This window comes from Larimichthys crocea, chromosome X (assembly GCF_000972845.2).
Source record: "Larimichthys crocea isolate SSNF chromosome X, L_crocea_2.0, whole genome shotgun sequence".
In the NCBI taxonomy this organism is placed as follows: domain Eukaryota; kingdom Metazoa; phylum Chordata; class Actinopteri; family Sciaenidae; genus Larimichthys; species Larimichthys crocea.
In genome coordinates this window covers 9,707,964-9,733,773 of record NC_040020.1, presented here as the reverse complement: position 1 = coordinate 9,733,773, position 25,810 = coordinate 9,707,964, and the positions used below count along the sequence as shown (strand labels likewise).

The 25,810-nt window shown below is 44.5% G+C and overlaps 1 protein-coding gene across 13 annotated transcripts in view; it reads left to right on the top strand.

The window, feature by feature from the left end:
• Window positions 1–25,810, top strand: part of ptprdb (protein tyrosine phosphatase receptor type Db) — a 109,213-nt gene that overhangs the window by 20,567 nt on the left and 62,836 nt on the right. For all 13 annotated transcript variants that reach the window (XM_027283029.1, XM_027283021.1, XM_027283027.1 and 10 more), the window contains one exon: window positions 20,708–20,857. In XM_027283029.1, the coding sequence (XP_027138830.1) occupies window positions 20,773–20,857 (85 nt within the window). In that variant the 5' untranslated portion in view covers window positions 20,708–20,772. The remainder of the gene's footprint in view (window positions 1–20,707; window positions 20,858–25,810) is intronic.

Below are 25,810 nucleotides of genomic sequence, written 5' to 3'. Positions count from 1 at the left end.
GTTTCGCCCTCGTCTCGGCCTCCCTCCGTCTTTTTTCTCCGTCGGCCGTACTTCTCCAACATCTAAGCCTCGGATCGATGGCATGTTGTTCCTGCCATCCCTCTGTTTGATCCGTTTGTCCGCGTCACTCCTTCTTATCACTTTCTCCTCCCGTTCGTCACTGTGCTCCATCACGCCATCACACCCACATACAGGCCGCGGATTGATAATTAATAGCAGAGATGTCTTTACCTGTGGAGAGCAGCATATGGCGAGATATTAAAAATTTAGCTTCAGACTTTCCTCACTTCATCTGTTCTCCACTCCTGCAGCTCTCACATCTTCTTCTTCTTCTTCTTCTTCATCCGGCTCTCACTACAAAATCGCTCAGTTGTTTCCTCTCTTCTTCTTCTTTTTTTGTTTTTTTACGTGGCACAGCAAACATTTTTTGCTCTGCTTACTATTCCATAACGGAGAGACGCTCCGGCATCAGATTTCCATATTTATTACATGTGCTGTGTGAATGGCTTCAGAAGCAGAGGCATAAGATACCGGGTGTGTGTGTAATGAGGAACAGACAGAAATAGAGGGATTCAAGAGATAAATAGAGAGAGAGAGACAGCGACAGAGATGGATGTTTGTGGTTTGGGGTGACCCCCGCCTCCCCCCCTTTGCTCCCGCCTCACCTCCCTCCCCTCATGTTCCAATCAGAGGGAGACACTGAAGGAGCCAGGCTCAACCACAACAATGCCATTTTTTCCAACCGCGCTTACACACACACAGACAGACACACAATCCGAGCCGAAGTTCAAGGCTGAAGTGTTTTCCCTCCTCCTTTCCTTTCCTTACTCTCCGTTCCTTCCTCACATTTAATGGCTTTGTCTTTTCCCCGTTCCCTCCTGTCCTCCTCCTCAATTATTGCCTTTCTCCCCTGCCTCTTTCTCACCCATGCAACACTCCCTCTCCCCTCGTCCTCTATCCCCCGTGGCACGCATGATGGTTTGACATAGCGAACTGGTGCCAGACCGCAAAGCCTTATTTTCCCTCTGCAGCGCTCTCTTTTCTCTCTCTTCTTCTATCTCTCCCTCTCCTCTCGTCGCCTTCCCACCCCTCCTTACTCTACTATACAGTTTAATCTGCAGCGGGGGCTTAGTGGCACGGCTGCAGGACTTCCACATCACTTCTTTCTCTCTGCCAGAGGATTTGCTGCTGTTTACAGCCGCTCTCCTATGGCCCGCTCTGTCCTACGCCCTCTGTCCTCTCCATTTTCTGAGGCGATTTATTTGTTTAATAACTTATTCATTTTCCTTTGGTTTTGGCTCTCGGCCCCCTCTCTCTTTCTCTCTTATATCCTCTCTTATCTTGTCCTCTCTCCTCTATACGGTGGCGCCTGTGTGACACATGTTTGCGCTCTGTCTTATTATTCCCCTCCTTTAATCGCTCTCCCGATCGACACAGCCGTAAAACTCATGTGATGTCTGGTTGCAGATCCAAAGATGTGTTTGCTCCAGTTTTCTGATATGACAGAATATGTAGCATTATTCACTTCAGCTGGCCCGACATCCAAATCTTTGTTTTTTTGCTTCTGGCCACAGGTTTTTCGGCTCTAATCGGTCTCGGCTGTGGTGTTTTCCCACGCGTCAGTGAAACGGCGTGGGCGGCTCTTTAAAGAACTTTCTGTAGGTGGCGCTGTCGCCGCTCACGCTCAGCTCTTTCCTGTTCCTTGGTAAAGATCTAACCACCTCCAGGTGTTAAGAACAATAAACGTAAAAGGCCTTCAAGTGAAGCGTAAATCACTATTGTGTTCAGTGATCGAGCAGCAGAACAAACGTTTATATGAACTTTTCTTTTTCACGGATTAATACTTCAGGCTGAGGAATTTTCCAGTTCATTATACGAGCGGGGAGTGTTTGCTCAGTATCCTCTGCGGGAGACTTTACCTTCGCTGTTCCTGCCATGGCAGAGCCGCAGTCCTTGGCTCGGATCTCACAACCTCTCCATTCACAGGCGACGGGGCCAAAGCAGCGACTGGGCGCCTTTAAAATGGCTCCCACCAATCACCCGTCGCACATTAATTCTATTAGTCTCTCTCTCTCTCTCAAGGATTAGCCCTCGCCACTGTTTGTCTGTAGATTTCTAATTAATGACTTTGATTGTCTATTTTTTTTTTGCTTGTTTTATCCAATTGAATCAGGATAAGTCTGTGGAGCGGAGCTTTCTTCCTTTTGTCCCCGTGTTTATCCGTCATCCTGTCGTTGTTTCCCTTCTCTCTCGGGGAGGAGGGGAGGTGGCTGAGAGTCCAACACAAATCCCATTTCTTGATGTTCGTGTTCAGGAATTATGTTCTGCCTCCCTGTTTCCCTTCCGACTCCCTAAGGCACCTGGGATTAAATTATGTGTGTGTGTGTGAGAGTGTGTGTTTCCTCAGCCTTTACTGTTACTCTTGATTGTGTAAGGGCTCTTTGTGTGTAACGATTACAGTAAAGATCTCCGATGAGGTATAAAGCTTTACAGGATGTGAGTATTGGTGCCATGTGGGCCGTGTGTGTGTGTGTGTGTGTGAGTGTGTGTGTGTGCGCATGCATGGGGATGAATAATCTCTTTACAAGCACCAAACATTTGAAATTACTAGACATGCTCTGTCCTCAGAAGACAAGACGCCACAGGCTTGAATGCAGATTTACAACCCTGACCTGAAATGTCCTCCTCTATCTGCTGGATTCAGTGTTACGCATTATTTCATTTGTTTGATTGTGAGCGCATGTGTCGGCGCGCGCACGTGAAAGACGAGCAGAGTATATTGCATGTATGTTGAACACGGAGCAGGCCTGCACACGTTCACGTCTCCTGGAAAACATGTAGTCGTAAAAAAAAAACCTTGTTCGCGCTTGTGGGGAAACTCTGTCGTAATGCGATACGGTGTCACAGTCAGTGAGTACAATACACATAATAGGAATGCTAATATCATAAGACATGCCACTGCATTAGATAAAAACATCAAACCAGGCTGGCTTTGCATAATTACACCGTGCCCATCCTTCACCTTGTAAACATGCACCATGAAACCATTTCCTCTCCTCTCTAATGCATCCCAAAGCCCTTGCTCAGCGATTCCCAAACTACTCCATTCCTGGACGGCCTTTAGACACAGGAAGTGCCTTAGCAGGTCTCTCAATATTGCAATATTAAATTAGACGCGTCATTTAATACATCCCCTGGTGGGGGGATTGGCATCGTTTTCCCCCGTGCATCCTCCTGAATCGCCCCGGCCAAAGCAAAGAGACACCTAACCAACGGCCGGCCTTCCCCGTGCCTTTCAGAAGAAGCTCCTGTAATAGCTTTATTGAAAATAACAAGGTTGTCTTCTAGAGTTACAGACGGGGCTCTGCTCCTGTCTCGGACCGAACATCAATAAAGTGTTGGAGTATTTATTTTTTCCTTCAATGCGAGCCGTCTTTAAGCTTCTCGCAGAGGTATGTGCTGCATGTGGTAGCTCAGCGGCGAGGACAGTGTTTGTGTGTTTGTGTGTGTGTGTCCTCTTTGTGATTCGTTAGTGCGAATCGTGGACAGAGTCTAGAAGTACGACACATGATTGAAGAAATGTGGCTGCAGAGGTTTCAGAAATGAAGTTTTTGTTTTCGGAGGCACGAAACAAATTCCTCTACATCAGCACCAAGCTTTAGTTTTGTTTTTTTCAGCCTCTGTTCAAAAACCCCGAAACACCAGAACATTTAATTAACGTATTATAACCAATTCGTGCTTTTATGTGCGACATTCTAGAAGACACACACACACACACACAGCTTATTTAAGCAGCTTCTGGTCATCAAATAAGTTAATTATATAAATTTAATTGGCCCTCAGTTGTTGTCGCTCGGTTGTTTTTCTTCCTCTTTTTTTATTCTCCAGCGACTCGACTCGGGTTCAGGATTCAGTCACGGTACAGATTGATCTTCCTCCTGCTCAGCTCTGTCACCTCCTGACCCTAAAACTGTCTGTGCTCCCCAGTGTGCATGTGTGTGTGTGTGTGTAGGCATGGTTGTGTCCCTTTTTCAGAGAAGGGCAGACATAATAGGCGTAAAAAAACACACATGCACGCATATATATGTGTGTGTGTTTGTGTGTGTGCAGAGTTAAAGGCACTAAAACGCAGGATTATAACGTAATCTGACATTTCTTGGCTGATATGCTGATTCACCGATTAGAAACCAGTCTACTGTGCCGGCAGCGACACATAATGGGGTGGGGGTGAGTGTGGGGGTCGATGTATTTGCAGGCAGGCTTAAAGTACGCCGCCTGCTCGACCACATGAAAGAGAACAATAATTCGAACGAGATTTGCAAAGCCACATCGCTCTGATTGGGATTCAACAGGCAACCTCCATATTGGCTTCAACTCACAGAGGCAACACACACTCTATCACTCTGTCACACACACACACACACACACACACACACACACACACACAAGTGAGGCAGTTTATGATAAGCTCGCTTACCTCAGAATGGACTGCCCAACTCATGCATACACACACAGCCACGCGAGCGGCGTACATTAAGCTCGCTGCCCACTGAAGACACACACACACACACACACACACACACGCTTCAGCGCAGTGTGTTTGTCCTGTCGTGGCGTGTGCTCATTGTAAGCAGCCTTAGCCGTGCCGCTCCGCTCTCCTCATGGACTGTTTAGTTGCTTCTCTGCTGCGCTGGGTGTCAGCCAGTAAAAAATGGTGGCGCTCATTGTGGAAGGCTGCTGGCTGCCATTGATTTGGCCCAGCGGGTCTCTGAGGATACACACTGTTGCCCTGCCAGCTAGGCCCGGGAAAAGGAGGAAGGGGGGGTGGGGGCGAGGGCGAGGCGGCTGTGGTGATGTGTGCACGCCAGATATAAAAAGAGAAGGGGACTGTAAAATGCATTTATTGGCGTGCACAGTGGTGCAGTGTGTGAGGACAGCTCTGCAGCTCGTCTGCACTAACTATATATTCCAAACTGTTTAAAGCCCTTTGGGAGAAGTCTAGGAAGGTCCAGAGCGATCAATTAGCCGTAATGCTTTTGATGTGATTTGTTGTGTTTACCCATAGAGAGGGAAGAGAAGGTGGTGGTGGTGGTGGTGGTGGTGGTGGTGGTTGGTTGGAGTGGGGGACAGCTCGCTGAAGGAAAGTGCTCTTTTCTGGAATACTCCTCCATATTTCGCTGTCATCTCTCTCGCTCTCTCGTTTCTTTTTCCCCCCTCCACTTCGATTCCTCAGACGAGCTTTGAAAAACAAACAAAGGGAAGCTGGCATCAGACTATAAATAATGCAGACGCACAGATTGGGGTCAAATGCTTTGGATTCCACAACGCATACGTACGCCTGTACGGGAGCTCGCACCTCGCTGTTTTTCCTATAGGCAATATTTATTCCCTAGTGAGCAGTCAGGGTGATAATTAAGTGCACATACACACTCATTACATGTTGTGACATATACAGCCACACTGTAAAAAAAAAAGGGAATTTTTACAGTCGTTTTCTGTTTTTTTTATACAGATCTCTGTAAAATTACAGACATTAGATGTAAATTAACAATCAAACACATTATTTTAAGTATAAAGCCATTAATGACAAACTTCTCTATTTTTTCCTATTGAAAGATTAATATATTATTTATACAGTATTTTTCTGTTTTTTTAAAATTACATATAAATGTATGTAAAATGACGTTATGGTATAAATGTTTATGTCCATACTAACTATTTAACCTTTTTATTTATAATTTTAAGAATACATTTTATTAGTTTTACATGAATGTGTGCCTTTTACATTCAAACTTTAACTTAATTTACGGAAAAAATAACAGTGTTTCTCTGTAGAACTGTTAATATTGTTACTTAACTGAAGGTATTGATCGTAATAATTCAGTGTTTCTCTGGAAGCTTTCTGTAAATTTATAGTCTTTGACATTTATTTGATATTATTTTTTTACAGTGCACACACACACACACACAGGCTGTTTACTTCCTTGATGTCCCTCGATGACAAAGCGTGGCAAACAAGTCTGTTCAGAACACATTTTGGTCGCGTTGCGTACCCACTCCTCCTCCTCCTCCTCCTCCTCCTCTCCCCCCCTGCACCTCCCTTCCATAAACTCCGACAAGGGCAACTCAGTCATCCTCTCCATCCACAGCTCCTATCCATCAGCACACTGCCATAACCTGCCGGTGCTCTGTGATAGATTACTTTCCATGTGCTGATGTATTGGCCTATCAGACTTTGAGGAAGTGACAGATTAGATCATTATGTCCCTTTATGATTATGACTCTTGTTTTTTACTTTGTGTATTAGTGTTTATCCGACACAAGTTTGTGTTGTTGTTATATAAGAAGCATTTTTCATCGGCGCGTGCTTTCAAGGAGAGCGAAAAAAGGAGGAGATGATATGAACGCGGCATGACGGCGTTTCTTTTGAAGAGAAAGAGAAAAAGCGTCTTTGAAGGAGACGCACTGTGTGTTCTCAGGATGAATTGGTTAACGTTGCTTTTAAGAGTGAATTGCTTTAAAAAATTGGTGTGATTGGAGTGAAGAGGGAAGTCTCTTTGACTCTTAAATACTGATTTGAGAGCTGATATTTATCATTGATTTTATGGCACCACCATGCTTTGAAACTCATTGTTTTATTATTTAACCAGGGGAGACCTGGCCTGGACAGGCAGCAGCACAAACTAAGAACGAACCATTAAAACAGATACAAAATAAAAACCGACCCTGATGCACCCTGATGATTCTGTCTCCAAGTCTTTCAAAATGGATTTAAAAGATTAAAAGAAGATCGGATCATGAGTTTTATAACTTTCCGTAGTACCTTCCAGTTCGCGGGTGCAGAATATTCAAACGTTCCTGGCGTTGAGCAACACGCTCGGCGATGAACAGCTTTGTCAGCGACATGCTGAGCAGCAAACTGGCTGAACTCGACGTTGATGTTAAACTGATTCGTTGAGCTCTAAAGTTTAAAACTATATTTTCGATCGTGAAGAAGGAAAAGACGTGTTCATGTTCATGAAGCTAAAATCAAAAGACTGCATCAGAATTGTGAGTGCTATCTTGAACCTTGTTTTCTTATATTATATTCACCTTGAACGGAGCGATATTGCTTTAATGAACCTTTGGTGAACCGCAGCTACACTGTATTTCTAATCCTGTTAAAATGACACAATAGAATAGCATCGCTCGAGCTAAATCATCCATTTATTCCGTATATATTTTCCATACATACATATACATTCATTCCTCTCTGAAGGTCCACTAATCTTCTGCATGTAACAGATTACATTGACAGGATAGGTCTTACTGTAAGAGGCTTTGCATTGTTTGCATTTAAGTGTAGCCTCCTGCATATCTGACAGCAGAAGTTTGAGTCCTGAACCTGTACGAGCGCGAGCGGCACGTCAAACAGATTGACTGTCACGCCTCCAGGTATGGCATTCTGAAATATCTGGATGCAGCTGCTGCATGTTATGAAGTTTTTTCCTCATATCTAACCCTGAAATAAAAAGAAAAAGAAACGAGCAGTGACATGGAAAGCACGCCCGATGCCAGAGTATCATGTTATATCCTCAGATTCAGCTCTATAAGCCCCTTTTTAACCCTGGAATCACAGTTCACGCAGTCAAAAGATGAAGCTGTTGTTTGACCTTCTGTGGAAAGCGTTTATACAGTATTTACTTTGCATGTGCCGGTCTCGCTCGGCCCTATAGGCTTCCCTCCCCTGACCCCTGACCCCCTAAATCCCCTTTAAATGGCGCGGCGTCATGATTGATGACGTCATTAGGAGCATCAGTGACACATCGAAACGAGGACGCTCTTTGACAGACAGCGGCCTCGTCCACATCCATCTGTCTCCGGCATGTGTCCATTTATCAAACGCGAAGGTCCCGTGCAACATTACTGTCGGTCTTTGTCAGCACAGAAGTAGTGATTGTTCTCCTCTTATTACCGGCTAAGAACACGGGTCTGCTGCGTGTTGGTGTGCACTGCATGTCACATATCAGTGTGTGTGTGTGTGTGTGTGTGGTTTGTGCGTGCTCCCCATGGTATACTCTTTCCTCCTCAGTATTCTCTCCATGGCCCCCTCAGCCTTATACTGTAAGACAAGCTCTGCAATGCTGTCACTAGCCATTATAATGTATACAGCACCATACAGGGCTTCTCTCCTCTGAGGCCTACAGATCAAACACACACACTCTGACGCACACAAAGGAGAACCCTTGCACATATGGCCCATACTGCATGAATACATGCATGCATGGCATAGCACCTCATACACTATTCACCCGCTCTTGCTCTTGTTAAAGTTCACTTTGGCTCATCTTGGAGGAATGTAACGAGGTCCATTTACCCTTTACGCACCGTGTGTTTATTCTAGTGTCGTTCTGAAGTGCTTGACTTGAGTATTTATGGTCTCAAAGGGAACTTAGGTAGACATTTAGACATCCGGACTAGCTGCAACATTGTGAGTCCAACCGACATCACATGTAGTCGAAATTTAAATTTAATGTCAGCATGTTTTTTTTTTTACGTAAAAAGGAAGAAAACAAAACATCTCGGGGAAATGTCAGGAATGCTCTTTTCCATCTCATCCGCCTGTTTGTTTGGGAGCAGTTGGCAGGTCCCAGTACCGGTGAGTACCAGGTGAACGACAGACAAAGCAAGCAGAACTCATGTGCAGATGGAGTGTTGTTAGCAGAGGTATCACACCGGCATCTCAAAAGACTGAAGGGACATTTGCAGGTATATTTAAATCTTTAAAAATAACTCTTTGCTGTATTACACGGGGTTATATGCCAGAAGAGTTGCCATGCAATCAGTGGAAACTTTGGAAAGTAACATCTTTTCTATGTGGATTAACCTTTTAAACTTCATAGAAGCCCAGAGCAATCGTTTCATATTTCCCTATATTGCCTGAGCTTTATATTGTAGATAGTTGAAGTTGTCATCAATACCCAGAACCAGAAATGTACATCATCATGTTGATATCTATGATTTTATTTTACGGGTTTCCACTCGTCGGTAAACAGCACCTGCCTCTCACAGACGGAGGCTGTTTTTGGAGGGTGGTTCACCAAAGAGTCGTCAGGGAGGACGAGTAACTTTTCCACATGAATTCAAAGATTTCTCATAGCAGTTTCCAAATACACTACCTAATCCCACATTTCCGTTGTAACAGTGTGGATTTCATCACCGTCTGTTTTCTGGAGGACAGTTCGCCAAAGAGTCGTCAGGGAGGACTGACTTTTACATATATGAACTTGGTTTAAAAAGCTGTGAATGCCACATATTGTGTGTGAACTGTTTGTGGATTGAGTAGGAGAAGATGCTCAGTTGAGTGACGGAGGACAAATGATTGAGTAGGAGAAGATGCTCAGTTGAGTGACGGAGGACAAATGAGATATCACATGTAAATCTGTGAGCTTTTGAGGTGCTGGCAGGCTAAGCAAAGCTAACCGGCTGCTAACTGTAGCCTTACGTCTAATGGACGGAAATGTGAGTGGTATCAATTTTCTCGCGTATGCCTTCGCCAGAAAATGAATAAGCGGATTTCCTATTGCTTTAAGTAAAGGCTCAGAGCACTTCCTCCACCGCCGCTCTTTGATAAATATCCTTCCTTCACTCTTCCCTCTTTCACGTTCCTCTGAATAGCCTCTCAACTAATTCACAGCAACATGAATCACTGTGAAAGACGTATTTTTAACTCAATAAGCAGAGAGATTCAAATCTGTTTAAGGCTACAGAAGTCTTGAACTCGTGGTTCTGAAGAAAGCGGCCCTGCTGTTCTGGATCCAGTTGAGACAGATGGAGCGCAGATAGAAACAACCGGAGCGTTTGTCAGTGGGGTGGTGGGCTGTTTGGGAAATCATGTCAGTCTCTCCATCTCTGCTGCTTCTCTCTCTCTCTCGGGCTTCTATGTACACACTCACATCTTCAAACCACACACACACAAACACACTGCAGGTCCAAACTTCCTTCCTCAATGACATCATTGAGTTGTGGTGCCCCCAGCGGCAGCGAGCCTGGGAAGGATGGAAGCGCTGGCCCTGGTGCTCGGATGTCTGATTTGATTCACCCTGACAACCAAGGACCATTTGGGAGCCCTGTAACCACGGCAACACCCCCATCACAACATTCTGGGTGGTTGGTCGACGGGGCCAGTCAGGGCCGGTGTTCCTTGCATCCATTTTTAATGGCCAGTGTACTTAGTCGTTCTTCCTGGGCCTGTCTCCCTGCGGTCCCATCTCCAAGAAGGAGAGGCAGCCGCACTTGGTGGAAAAAGCCCCCATTACATATTTATTGTCCCCAGTCTTAATTACTGAGCCAGAGGGGATGTGGGTTTAGCTCTCTCTCTCTTTTTGACTCTTTTAGGGCTGAGATCTTCTCTTGCCTTCTGTCTCTTTTCTCCCTCCCCTCCAGTTGTCAGACCTCCGTTCTTTCAAGCTATGCAACTTCGTGTTCGTACAAAGTCATCGAAATGGAAAACAGGAGGTTCTTAGCAGCACGTGGAATATAATGTTTATGTATTCCTGCAGAAAGCCAGAGGGATTTGCTTATGTGACGTTATAAGTGTGTGTCACAGTATCTAGCATCTATTTCTGTCGTTGGGTTAAACATTTCCATTTGGGGAAACTGAGATTTAGCCATGCATCTCAGCAGACTTTTGTGCAAACTTTAAATTGGCCGCACCATATGCACGATATAATCTAGTTTCAAGCATGTGTTGCGTTCCTAATTATAATAGTTATGGTTGATTACAGAGCTGGCGACGGTCCGGCGGTGTGTTTTCACGCACAGCGTGAAACATCACGTTTATTTTCAAAAATGCATGTTTGGGGTTTGACGTCTTTGCATTTCCCCGCATGTTATTTTGAGTCATTCTCATGTACTCCCACTCCTCTGCTGGCCAAAATCAATCTGAGGAAAAAGGATTTGTAACCTCATCCTTCTCGCTCGGCCGTTGTAACATGACATTGGAGAAGATTGATCAAGAAATGTATTTTTGGACTCAATTGTCCATCGCCTCCCCTTTGACCTTCAATGTGGTGTTATTGTTATTCTTCGTGCTTTGGTTGACTCGTTGAAATTCTCTTTTTCTGTTATCAACAGATTTCTTTCTGCTTTACGTGAAATTACCTTACATTCACATAGAGCTCTTCTTTATCTGGTACGAGTCACTCTGATGCTCGTTGCAGAGAAAAGTGGTTTTCCGTTCACAATGGGAAGGCCATCTCGTAACTTTTGTGGTGCACCGTGGAATTCAGTGAATGCATGGAGCCGGGTTCATGAACTGCTGCGTGGTTCCTCTGACGCCTCTTCACTCTCCTCCTCTGCCTCAGTAAAAAAAAAAAAAAAAAGACAACGACAGGAAGTTCAGTTGAATCTGTGTGTGTGGCTGTTTCTGTCAATGAACGCATGCTCGCTTCAGAGCGCAGGTAAATGTGCTTCTAGCAGGGCAAAGAGTGGGAGGTAAAGGGCTGCACTGCCTATAACACACTGAAGAACCAGCACCTATTGTACACCCAGTTTAGATATAGAAGAGGATGTGGGAGATGGGTTATAACCGGAGCACCGCGAGGATAAAAGGTCCAGTTATTGAAGGGTTCGCCTGCTTCTGCTCTGAAGGAAATCCATATTTTATTTGATGTTAGAGCCGCTCAAGGCCTGTAAATTATTACTGCTATATTCCACCTTCTTGTGGAGGTCACCCAGCCAGCTAGATCTGTAGGTGTGTGTGTGTGTGTGTGTGTGTCAGCAGCTCACACATTGGTCCTGATGTGTGTCCAGCCCCTCTGGCTTACAGTAGTATGTTTAGCATGTCACAGGGCCACAGCACCGTGACCATACTGCAGGCTCATCCATCCATAGATCTATCCTGTCCTCCATCCATCCATGTACTAAAACACATTACAGAGATGACTGCCTCCAATGTGCCACTTACCCCCCCCAGCCCAGTACTAAAGGCTTCCTACTGTACAGTGCATGCCGCTGGAGAAGGGTGGAGAGGGTGTATCATGGTTACAGTGAGAAACACATGCACACACACACATGCATGTGCACGATAATATCATAATAAGCTGATTTATTGAAGTGCTATACATCTTTATGTTCTGGTATTTAACTTAAATGTTTCTGTGCCATGAAGTACGTCGCTGAAAGAGAATATTGTCGTTTTTATTCCTGTAACTTTGCAGCATAAAACAAGCTCATGAAATATTATGTACTTCAATATAAATTGCCCAACAGTCAGACGTAAAGTTTATTTTGGACCACTTAAAACATTAAAACACTCCACAACACATAGATACTCGAGTACACTACAAAATTTTCATTATTGATAATATTTGGGCGCTTAAATCATGAGAAAACATGTCCATCATGGTGTTCTGGAGTTAAAGTGGACACCAAGAGCTCAAAGCACAGAGCAAAGCAGCAAATTCTCACATTTTAAGAAGCTAGAATGAGAAAATTTGGGACATTTTCTGTTTCATTCAATGTTTGATTGATTGTCAGATTCACTCATCAGTTCACGAGCGAGGACCATCAACGATGCTACCAGAAGGAAAAGATTGTGACTGAAGCGTGAACTCTTGTACTTCTTTGGTGGAGGAAGACGTGGGTGAAAGAAATGGGGGTTGCAGAGTTACGAAGGTGAAAGAGGAGGGAGAGCGTTAGGAGGGTATTTATAGGGGATGACGAAAGCGGCATGGTTGCGGTGTGGTCGTCCTCGTTTCTTCACCCATAAGTATATTTCACTGCTGACGCTTATTTATCTTTCAATCAAACTTCATCAATGTTGGAACTTGTGTCGGAGTTTTGAAATAGCTCACGTCAGAGCTCCGGTTACAGAAAGAAACCACCGCACACTTGACCGCATTACTTCACTTTCCCTTCCTTTCACCCCCGTCTTTCCGACTGTACCGTATCCCTCCCTCCTGACCTTCTTGCTCCTTCGCTGGTGCTCATCTCTCATCTTCCTCCCTCCCTCCCTCCACAGTCCTGCTGCTATCTTTACGACCCTCTCACTAATGCACCGCTCAATTAGCTTTCGATGAGGTTTCCACTAAAGGCTGGGTAAATAGGTAATTACATGTTGTCATCCCCCCACCTCTTGCTAATCCACTCAACTTCACTCCACTCATCTCTGTCTACCCCTCTCTCTCTCTCTTTTGCTCTCTCAATATCATGGATGGCTGCCAGAGATGGTCCAATAGAGGCCCAGCATGGGCCTGTTAGTCACAGCTGGCTTAACCCCTTCGATTGGCCACTCTGCTTAGTGCACAGTTTTCTGCCTCGCACTTCAGCTCCGTTCTTTGGGACGCTTCATCATCAGAATGGGAAAAGTGGACCCGGCTAAGTGCTGCCTGCTAATAGAGACGTTAAACAGGTTTTGAACACTCCGGTTACTTTGTCAGATAACGTCAGTCGGAAAGGTGAAATGGACGGTAACGGGTGGAAACTAGTAGTAGGTGGGATTTGTGCTATTTCTTTTTTTTTTTTTTTTTTTTTTTTTTTGTGACTGACAATCAGAGAGCGTAGGCGCTGTGGCTCTCAGCTCTGACGGCTATTGATGCGATCAAATTGCCTGCCTCAAGGCAACAGTCTGCAGGCAGTCTGTGAAGCTGCTGGGATGTATTATTTTGCTTGTGTCTGGAGTCTGAGGCCAAGAAAGGAAACAGAATATTTATCAGCTTTACCGCTGCTGAAATAAATTGATGCAAACGCGTCGCCTTTGCGTTGTCCTCATCCGTTACATCAACAATAACAATGTTTACTGTGATATATAAATGTCTATTCTGCATCATCCATCCGGGCAGGCTCAGAAATTCTGCCGTTGTCAAGGTCTGGACCATTATTCAGCAATGTCCTAACAATGTGGATTTTCATCTTTCATGTGTTGGAGCTGCTGAAAGGGACATGGGTCCTTTTTTTGGGGGGAGGTCCGAATGAAAAAGAAATAAATCAGCGAGAAAGAGAGCAATTGTCTGCAAAGTGAACTTTGAAATCAAAATGAAACATTTATTCTGAATGGAAATTGCTAATCTAAAATGACTAGACCTCGGTTAGAGTGTAAAAGTGGAACTCCTGGATGCAGGGGAATATAATAACCCCCCGAAAATACGATATTTTATTGACGTTTCAGTATTTCTTATTTTAGAGAGAAACGAGATATCGGTGAAAGTTTGACGCAGCCAGCCAAAGAGGGAGAAAGAGAAATAATAGTTTATTTGGGCCTTTGGAGATAGAAAGCAGAAGCTTAAAGTGAGAGAAATAGGTTGGTGAGAGGAGCGAGGAAGGCGAAAGGAGAGGGGAGGGGGAGCGCGAAGGAGGGAATAAATGAAGGTAGAAAAGAAGAAAGGGATGGAGGGAGGAGAGAGTGTTTGGAGAAGCAGAGGAAGTGATAAGTTGAGTACAGCCAGACAGCCTAAATCCTCATCTCAATCAATCACATTTTCCCTTCCTCTCCTCTCAGTTTGTCTTATTGATTTCTTGTTTCTGCCAGTGTCCTGAAAGCCCGACTCAAATGACTACTCAGAGTTTTTGGGGCTCCATCTCACGGTGAAAATGACTGTTTGGTCATTTGTCTCACAGCTATATCAGGGAAGTAAAGAGATCACCAGGGTCTTATCCAGCAAACGATGCAGCATTTCTTTCATATAAACTAGTTCTTTACACACATCCATTATGTTTGGGGAGAAACTACCGCGGGTGCCAAATTGGGCATTGATCCGAGTTATTTTAAGTCTTTTAATGAAGTTCAAGCGAAGTCTTCATAAGCAAAATGCCAAGTCAAGATACAAACCTTTCAACCCACTGAAGTCCAGCTCGAGCTTTCATGGATGAGGAGGTTGAGGTGAGGAAGGAATCATGTCAGCGTCTTAAACATTAGACCATGAGTGAGCTATTTCCTCAGGCCTAACCACGGCTGGAATATGCATCTCTGGTTGGCATGTCGGGGAATGTGCACAGGCATTGTTGGTCGATGATCTGCAAGCCTCTGTGACATCATTCCCTATGTAGGTTCACTCAGATATTTGCATGCATCTTTGCAGAAGTATTATTCCAGCTCATCCATGACCTTAGAGGGAAAAAAATTCCACAATGTTTTGGCTGAGTGGTGGCCGGTAGAGCTGATCGCACCAATCAGAAGTGCGTCTCCGCTCGACTTTGTGGAGGAAGCTGTTTTAAGTTTGCCAGATACTGCGACCAGCCGTGTCGAGCAGAACAAGATGCAGAAACGTCATAGACCCTGTGCAGACTTTTGATCTATGTAGCTGATACTGTATGTAATATATGTGAATATCTCTTCCAACGCAACAGCAGCATCTGATTCGCCAACACACAAATACTCAGAGTACAGTACATACACAGTGATTGCTCTCGGGTGATGAAAGTAGGTGAGTCACCCATATGCAGAGGCAATTAAAATCTCTGTCACAGCTTGATGTCATCAGCTGCCATTCCCACAGACACTGACGCTGAACTGTGTGCCTTTGTAAAGATCAGTGTTTCTCTTGAAAACATGCTCAGGGGTTACTTCGAGAGTCTGTTTGTGTGCAGCGGGGGGGGATAACAGATCACTGGTAGTCATATACGCATGCATCAAACAAACATTCTCCCTTCGAGCTCATTTCCAGCCATATTTTGTTTGTTGTGATATAAGAGAGACTTCTACATGTCGTTTGTATATCATATTTTCATACTGCTTGTTTTCTATGCCAGATGAGTTGTGAGTGTGTTTGAGTGACACGGCTGCAGCTTCTTCGGTGACTCGAATTGGTAATCAAAGCATTTTGTGGATGAAGTCGCCAAGATTGCGACAGTAAAGGCAGAGGAATTTAACGTATAAGTGGTTGTAAAACATCAGTTTCCGTTCTGCCTCAGAGGCGTCAGGATTCTCGACTTTGGGACATGATGGCAATACAGCTGTGGACTCCTACATCCAGAGATCGGGCGTTCTCAAATCTTAGCCTTCTGAAACAGTTCCAATACTTGAACAGGTGGACTTGGTGCTCATGTGCAGTGCAGACCAGATCAAGATGATCAAGAAAAACCTGAAGAAATGATCTCAAGACTCAAAGATCTTCAAGCAGAAGGATCATCGGAGCCAGTCCAAGGCTCCTGAGGAGCTGCTGGATAATTGCAGGTCCATGATGGAGGAACAGAAGAGTCTCGGAGCTCAGCAGTGGAGTGGACACTCATGAGCTGGACAGCAACGTGGAGGAGGAGAAGACCATTGATTTTTTATCAACAAAGGAATCATTCCCCTTGGAAAACCCTTGGAGAATCCTCGTTGAACGCCATTATGAGAAGTTCATGGTCATATGCTGACTCCCCACATCACCACTAAGTCATCAAAACTTTGAGAACGTCTGTTTTCAAACCTTTACTTAACCAGGAAAGGTCCCATTGAAATTAAAAACCTCTTTTTCAAGGGAGTCCTGGCAGTTTTAGTCCTCCCATATCTGTAGTTCGATTCATTCGGACTTGACCGAAGACAAAACATTCATAACCTTTTGGTTCCCTTTTAGTTCTGGTCTGGTTTGTGCTCAAACTGACTTTTAAAGCCCTACAGACTGATAGCTGACGCGTTCATGAGACAGTTTTTGTGATGTCATCCTGTACCATCGGCCCTACATGGATCCACGTGGGTGAAATCTAACGCCGGGTCTCAGTGTGCGTTCTCTGGTGTCACAAAGAAACGACGATGAAACTGATGATGAAAATGAAAGTCAAGACTGTAAACTGAACCCCAACAATATGTATATGACGACCTTGTATATGTACACAGCTTACACGGACAGTTTATGGTCAGAAGATGGATTTAATTTTCTTTTTAATTCACGCTAACGTCACATACAAACACTCTGAGATCACCATGAGATCAGAGACCATCAAAGTCTGGTTTGAGCTTACCGCCATCCTGAATGGAAAAGGAAGAGGACACACATTTAGTTTATTCCACTTAGCTCATCTTGTTTGTTTTTTTTTATTTTATTGTGCAGCGCTATGATGCAACAAATACAAATTGTCTCTCCATTGACATTTCTGTCAGCCTGCCACTGTTTCGACAGGGCAAATAGAATAAGTTAATTAGTATGTCTAATTGCATTCGGTGGTTCAGCTTTGGGAATATCAAATCAAATTAGGATACTCAGTGTTCTTTACCATGGCACACGGTTTGCCTTGAGCTACGCTTTTTAGGAACTGTCTTTTGTCTCTATCTTTTCTCCACCTCCTCTCCAGCTGTACTACGCCTTCGCTTTGTAGTCGAGCCTCCTCTCTCTCTCTCTCTCTCTCTCTTTCTCTCATCATCCACCCACACCTTCTTTTTCTTTTTCTTCCATTTTTGGATCTCATTCTCTTTTAATTTTCTTCCCCCCCAACCGCTTCCCCCATTTCACAACTTTCTTAATGATAATGTAACAGCTAGACCTTTTGAAATACGACAAAAATAAATACAAGCTGTTAATCCAATAAACAGTTACAGTTAATGCAATAACAAGTTATAATTAATATTGCTTTTCGTTGCCCGTGGATGATGTAACTGTCGGTTTTAAGCCATATGGGTATAGCTGTTTTTAAACCCATTTTCTTATTTAAATAAGTGTTATTACATTTTCCCATTAGACATCATATTTAACCTTTTATACACAGCAGACCCAGCAGCAGCTGATATCACTGACTAGTCCAGCAGCAGGCGTCTGTCTTTCAGCCTTTTATTTCACCAAGCTCTCACCAACCACTAAAAGTCAGTCCATCAATTCACTCATTTAAGTCTGTCGACTGTCTCTTCGGTGTTTTTGTCTCTGCCATTATGTCCATAGAGGCTGCGGAGCCTGGTTACATTGCCCACTTGCACCAGCTCCTGTTCTGGCACAACACCCGTGCTCTGAACTCACAGCCCGGCTAACAAACTGAGCTAACGGCAGCTACAGCTGTCAGCAGTTTACTTCACTGTCCATCATAAACTCTGTAAATCACAGAGAGTTGAGGCGGAGCAGCCAGAGGACATCAGAGGGAAAACCAGAAAACATTTCCTCCATAAAATATGATCCAGTTTCACCAGAATCAGTGAAATAGTTGCTGCTGTGTGACTTAGTGCCGTAAAGCGTTACGTACTTCTCCCTCCTCCTTATTTACATTATTACACGTTTAAACCTTTGATTACACGTTTACTGTTCCCTCCCGCTTTCCACTCTTCTTCTTCCACCTCCTGTGTGCTTCCTTCTGTGAGTCCTGTAACAAAAAAAATACATAAAGCAGTCTGTCACTCTTTGAGTCAGTCTTTGTTCTGTCACAAGTTATCCCAGAGATAAGTGTGACTGATCGCTGCAGGCCCGGCCAGACAGTCAGTGTATAATTGAGTGATAGGGACTAATGTAAGTGAATGGCTCAGAGCCGACTGTGATCCACGACAGTGGCAGGAGCTCAGGCACCGAGGGAGGCTTTCTGATCGGCCCTCGGTAATACTAGCAACAACAGCCACCCAGATTACAATCTGGTGACTACCTGGCCGCGTGTGGTGGCTCAGGTTATCTTTTTCTTTTTTTTGTGTGCGTCTTCTTTCCATCCCGTATCTTTTTGCTTCTCTGTTTTCGTAGCTCTCTACTTTAATTTCTCCTCCCTGCAAACACCTTTTCCCACCGCCTCCCTCTCTCCGCCTCTCCATGTCTCTCCCTCCTCCTCTCTCTCACCGTTATCTTAGCTCTTTAATTAACGTGACATGCTGCGAAGTGAGATACTAAATAATGCAGGCTTTTCCAGTGACATTGAATCGGCCAGAGTGATTAGTGGCCACACACACTCACACCAAGACAGATTTGCCCTCCTTTTCTAACAGTGATCTACCTTTTAATATCTGTATTCATTTAACAGCAAAAAAAATGCAGGCTTAATTAGACAAATATGCACATGAACGCTCTGTTGTATTGCAAGCATGCATTTTAAATAGGTTACAGTATGTTGTCTTGTAGTGTTTTCTGACATTAGCGCAAAATCAAGTTAGTTAACGAGCTTCAAGTGACAAACGATAACCTGTGAAATACAATTAATGTAAAATAAGACAAAATAAACATAAAACATTGATAACTTTGGAGAAAATTAAAAATTAAAAGATGGGTTAATATTTAAAACAAAATAAAGAAATAAAAAAACTCAGATGCACAAGCTACCTGAGCGTTATGCCCCTTCCTGTGCTGTATTGCCGAGCGCCCATATCTACTGTAGCAGTGTAAATCACAGTGGAGAGGACTTAATTTGTGCGAGGAGAGATCTAGGTTATCCCAAAGCAATTGTTTCAGAGCAAACCAAGTGGAAAATCCAGCAGTGTGGGTTTTTAGTTGTTTGCTGCCTTGGCTGCAGGGATGCTGAGAGCGCCGGGTTCTCGCGTTCTTCTGCCTCCTCCCTTTTGTCTTTTTTTAATCAGATGGCTTGTTCAGGAGTGGAGGGGATTAAAACTGCTGCTGCTGCCGCTGCTGCATGACTCCGGTTTCGGAAAGCCTGCAAACGCATCGCACGTACGCTCGACACGCGCTCACATAGAAGCAACTCGGCGTAGGCAGTCGGCGTTGATGCATGCACATGCACATGCAGAGGCATCAACATATGCATGAGCTCGCCCATATGTATGCACACACAGCGCAGGTCTGCACATTCAATCAAGCACAAATGCACACACAAGATCTAAACGTCCTCTCTCTTTCTCTGTTCGCTCTCGGTGTCTCTCACTCGGCACTGTCACTGTCCGGATGGACGGCAGGGATCTGCCATGTCTCGTCGTGTCATGTGATTTGAGCTGTGAGATTTCTGACACACAGACTGACGCCTGTCTCTTCGAAGGCCAGACACTCACACCAGGCAGCACAGATGGCAGACAGACAGACAGAAGGACAGAGCGAATGAGAGAGAGAGAGAGACAGAGAGAGAGAGAAATAGGGGAAGGAAAGATGTTGGGTACAGAGTAATGGTAAAAGACAAGATGAATGAGAAGGAAGGGAAAGAGGAGTCAAGGAGAATAAATGTTGAGAGTATTTAGGACACTGAAAGGAGACAGAGATAAAGAGGCAGAGGGAGCTGAGGATGAAAAGATAGAAGCATTGAGTTGCCTCTTGACCAACACTGTGTCCGACAGTCATCAGATAACACCCTCCCATTTTAATCTCCCCATCATCCATCAATCCCTCGCTCCACCCTTCCACGCCTCCGCCTTAAAGCCATCCGTTCCTTCTCATCAGCCTGAAATCATCGTGACGTTTTGTGACGTACGTTGGGAAGCGTTCCGCTTTCTATGTTATATAAGAAAAAAAAACGAGGCCGTTGCTTACTTACTCGTGAGATTGAACAAAAACAAAACTTCAAGAAGCCGACTGATGTTTTATGTTTTAATTCTAAATGTTCGCCATGAGTTGAAATTCATCAGCTACTTTGTGAACTCTCACACACACACACACACACACACACACACACAGAGCAAAACACACCTCCGGCAGTGAGTGTATGGTCCTAATGAAGCGAGAAGAGAAGAGGCAGCTGCATAACTGGAGTGTAAGGCCTGGAGGGAACTCACACACTTCAAGTCTGTGTGTGTGTGTGTGTGTGTGCTCACAGACTATACAATAACTGAAACTCACTTAATTTGAAACTTTGGAACGAGTCTAATAACAGTCTTTTTTCTTCTTCTTCTCTCTCCTCTCTGCAGGTTGTGAGGGCCTGTTTCTATCGTCCTGTCGTGCAGTGAGGCAGTGAGCTCACGGTGGATACAGCATGCATGTGTCGACATATCCAATGATGCACTCTGCCAATCCAGGCCTGCTCCTCCTCAGCTTCCTCTTCCTCGCTGATGCCGAATGTGAGTTTTCCCATTTACTTATATGCTCACACACACACACACAAGCTGGTTACTGACCGAGCCTCCGACAAAGACCGACTGGATGGACGTCGTGAGTTGATAAATGTACGGGTTGATAAATTCCTGCAATACTGGGAAAAAATGATTGTTTGTGGCCTCACAGCCATTTCTCTTTTATATTCCCACCAATATATATATCCTCTGTGTGACTACACACTTTGTGTTTTCGGCATGTTTTTTTATGATTCTTTAAAAACAAAAACATATTATAGCACATATGTTTTAAACACACGTGCGGATTGTACGTATATTCACGAGCACATGCAGGGATGAAATGACCTGATTTTATCTTACAAACCACTTCACTCCGGATAGCACATCCCTACTATGTGTGTGTGTGTGTGTGTGTGTTTCGTCTGTGTGTGTGTGTGTGTTGGTTTGATATGCGGCCAGCTGTTTTTGTCCATCCCAGTATTACTTGGCATAGATAGACAGACCACATATGGCAAATCAGATAATTTCCTCACTGCTTGTGTGATCGTGTTCATACCCTCTGTGTGTGTGTGTGTGTGTGTGTGTGTGTGTGTGTGTTTTTCTCCGTTGTGTTTCTCAGTTTACGTGCACATTAGTTTTCCGGTTTACTGGTTTCGATTGCGGTTAATTATTTTCCCTTTTGGTTAATCTGTCGAGTATTTTCTTGACTGATCGTTTGGTTTTTAAAATGTCCAGTGAAAAAACTCCCAGAGATGAAGGTGACGTCTTAAAATTGCTCGTCCAGCCAACGGTCCAAAAGCTCCGGTCTTTATCGTATCTGGAATATGATGTTTACCTGGAACTATAAAAGTCACCTGGATATTCATCTTCCTTTGTATGAATCCAATTTAAAACCTTTATTTATTCGACCTTTTTCCTGTAATGACTGACTTCATTCACTTAATTGCGTCTGGCTCTCTGTGCACGTCTTATCACCCATCTTAATGGAAGACAACAGTAAGTACGTTTATCCTCCATTTAACCGGTGCCAGACATTTTTTAATGGCCACATGACTCAAGTTGAAGACACATCTACACACAGAATTTCTTTTGTAATTAACCAGCCACCATATTCAGCTTTCTCAAAACTTATTCCCATCCATCTGTTTCCTTCCACTTATCCGGAGTCGGGTCACGGTAGCAGCAGGTTTAGCCGGTTGTTCCAGACGTCTCTCTCACTGGAAACAGATCCTGAGATGTTCCCAGTCCAGATCAGCACCGTGGTCTCCAAATGAAGGTGCCCAGGAGGATTCTGGTTCGATGCCCAAGCCACCTTAGCTGGCTCCTTCTCAACTGACGCGAAGGTGCAGCAGCTCTACTCTGAGCTCCCTCTGCAATCTCATTCTTTCTGTCAATACCCAAAGCTCATAACTATAGGTGAGGGTTGGCTAGAGGGTTTACCTCCCTCTTCCCCAGAATGGTCCTGCACACGCTCCATCTTCCCATCACTCATGAACAAAACCCAGAGATACTTGAACTCCTTCGCTTGGGGGTAGCAACTCGCTCCCAACCAGGAGATCAAAACCTCTTTAAAAGAACTGAAACCATGATATGATGTGTAAACATACTCGTCATGAGTGTCTACCTGTCTGAGAAAAACCCTTGTCCAGGCGTGACTTCTGTATCAGTTTGTGAAGTTGGCGATTAGCAGCGAGTCTTTGAATCTCATGACTGTGGTGATGAAACCTCCTGATCTGGGCCGAGACTAAAGATAAAAGATATGACGACAGAAAAGAGGGCGTGTGAGGACTAGACGATGGGATCGACTGAGAGGAGGAGGTCATTCAAGGCTCGCCATGCGTACTGCTGAAGGCGTCTAGAAGAATTTCAATTTGCACATTTGTTTGATATAGTATAAGTATGTTACGGCAGATAAAACAGGCAGCATGCACAGCACAGTCTGTTTGTCGGAAGAAAAATGCAGCATAGCTCTGAGCTTGAGGTTGTACGATGCTGAACATATATCATCAGCACCCTGTAACACACACACACACACACACAAGCGTATGAGTGCCAAAGTATAGGCTTACGGCATCCTGCAATGTTTTGGAAGTACACTGTAACACAGAGCCCTGTGAAAGCACACACACATCCACAAAGCACTCTTGTTTTCCTTTCAGCCTCCTGCCCTCTCGTCCCCTGTGTAAGTTCTCAGGGTCGGCCAGTAAAGGCCCAGTCATCCATCAAAACCATGATGCTCCCAGACTTCCTCCGTGACGGTTAAGGGGAGCAGCACAGATGCGACGAGGGTGGAGAGGATTCATACTTTGTCTCCTCTGTCTATGTTTTTCTTTTTTTTCCCTGCTTGCCATCGTCTCATTCGCTGTCTCTCTCTCTCAATGCCTCCTCTCGGCACATCCAATATAATCCGTCGAGAAAGGAGGGACGGAGGGCTCGAGGCGGGAATAGGAAAGGAAAGGCGGTTCTTTTCTCTTTTTATCTCATTGTGTGTGACGTACAGTGCCTCTTTTAATATCAACATCGGGGACTCAGAGGCTTAAACACTGAGAATTCAAACAGGCGCTGCTGGGACGCTGACATCTTTGGTGCTCGTCTTGTGTCTACATGTTTTGAAATGTTAAATGCGCTCTGAAATATTGCTTTCGGTTGTGCTCACTGTCACCCAATGAATTCAATACATCTGGAACATAGCAGGGTTTTTTGTAAAACACATGTGCTCTGTGTCTGGACAGTGGCATCACTTGGAAACGTTAGAACACCCGCATCCACATGAGTGGACTGAGGGTATTAAGATGCAATCAGATGGAATAGGATCCCCTGTGCATCGTTGGAAACCTTGCATGACACAGCACCATATGTGCATTCTGCACACAAGAGCTGGTACAGCGATACAAGCAGTGCAGCGGCGAGCTTTGCGTGTGTGTTTTCTAAAACTCTTTCTCTTTCACCTCCATTTTTTTTGTTTCTCCGTGTATTTGCGTGCGCGTGCGTGCACGTGACATCTATCTGGTGGATTAAGAGTAATGCCCTGATCCTGTCGCAAACTAGGCCACCGCTCCGTGCGCGCTTGTGTGAGAAACTGCATCCCCTCCGCTCCCCGCGTGTCATCCAGGGCGGCGGTGGAAAACAATGCAACAACTTTCTGCTGACCCACGTTTGCCCTAAAACCAACAAGCTGTCGCCCATCCCCCTTCGCAGCTCGAAATCAGTTTGAAATAAAACTCCTGGTGTGTGTGCAACACAACAGCTTTTTCTTTTTTTTTCTCAGCGGTTACAGCGGAGGAAGCAATGCTGAGTTGCAACCTGGTGCTTTAGTAAGCAGACTGTACATTTTGAAGCCAAGCTAGAGTGGTTTAGGATTCTGCCTAGGGAGGCGCTCTGTAATGTGAAACTCTTTAGCCTCAGTTTGCGTCACATCATTTATGTGTCAAAGCTTGATGTAAAGAAGAAAAATAAAATACATTTTCATACATGACATATCAAGCCCGGGTACGGCCGCTGCCAAACACAGACCTCGCTCGTGTCCTGACTGATTGGCCTGTCAGCGTTCCACCGTATTTGCCGGCGCTCGCACGCCCTCGAGGTCGACTGGAATCTTAAAGGTGGTTTGGGTCAGCATCCCACAATGCACCGCTACTTTTGCTTACATTGGGAGCCCGTGAGCGAGGCACCGAACACCAAGTGTGTTTAGAGAGGAGGCGTCTTCGGTTACCTGCAAGTATTTCACTCAGCTTCCCCCTCGGGTTCGAAGTTCAAGAAGTCCGGATCGCTGTAAAGACGAATGTGTTCTCGACAACGCAGCAGCTTATTTTTTCTTAATTTAGGTTAGTTTAATTTAGATCAGACTTTTTGGACTTGAACTTACAGCCAATTATTTCCTGTAACAAGCTCTACATGACCATCTTTTTATATTTGATGTATTTTATATACTTAAAAAGACACCACACTTTCTAAGGATACAGTAGATGTTCAGATTTTAAAGCCCTAGAACATAAGAAGGCAGGGACAGTATCACAGTAGTTACATGTGTGAGTTCAGACGTGTCTCAGAGGCTTTATGTTTATCTGCACAAGCGCGTCCATGTGAGTAGTGTGTCTGTTTTATACGTGTATGTATGCAAGCATGTGTAGCGCTTAGAGTAGACAAGAGATTAGATTGCGATAAGTATCTGGTTTCGTGCGAGCCTCGTGGCTCCTTGTCGCTGATGGATGAAGGCGCTGTCAGGATTCACTGGCATGAGATGAAGAGGCAGGGGTCACAAAGTTTAAAGGTTTCTGCCCCCGGGGGGATTAGTTAAGTTAAGTGTGTGAAACAGAATCAAGAAAGTTATTTTCTTCGATGGATTGTGTTTCTCTTTTGCCGTGATTGATTGGTAACGTCTCACTCGCTGAAAGTGCAGAGAAAAGGCGAGATGTGGGTTGACATTATTGCCCATAACCACAGTACACAATGTCAGAATGTCAACATCTGCTCTTGGCAGTTTCAGACCATGATGGAGGCACTGGGTGATTTCTCCTGCAGACTGGGAAGTGATGATGAAATAACCAAAAAGGCCTGCAGTGTAACACCGGCCAACTACCAAGAGATCATTTTTTTAACCCCTACATGTTGCCTCACATATAACAGCATAGAAAGTTGATTTGCAGAGGAATACCGCAACATTTTAGGTAATATGTTCATTTAGATCAGGGGTCTCCAAACTACGGCCCGCAGGCCACATCCGGCCCGCCTAGACAATTGGAGTGGCCCACTTAACGATCCCAAACAATCCCTCTAAACATGGCCTATTTTTCAAAATTGCATTTTCCTGTTATAAAATATCCACACTTAATGATTAAGCTTGGCATTCTAATTAAAATCTACCTTATTTACGAACTATTTACAGTACTAGCTAATTTTCATCCCCTCACACAATGGTATATTCCGACGTGACTTTGCTCGTGATCAACTTCCGCGCAG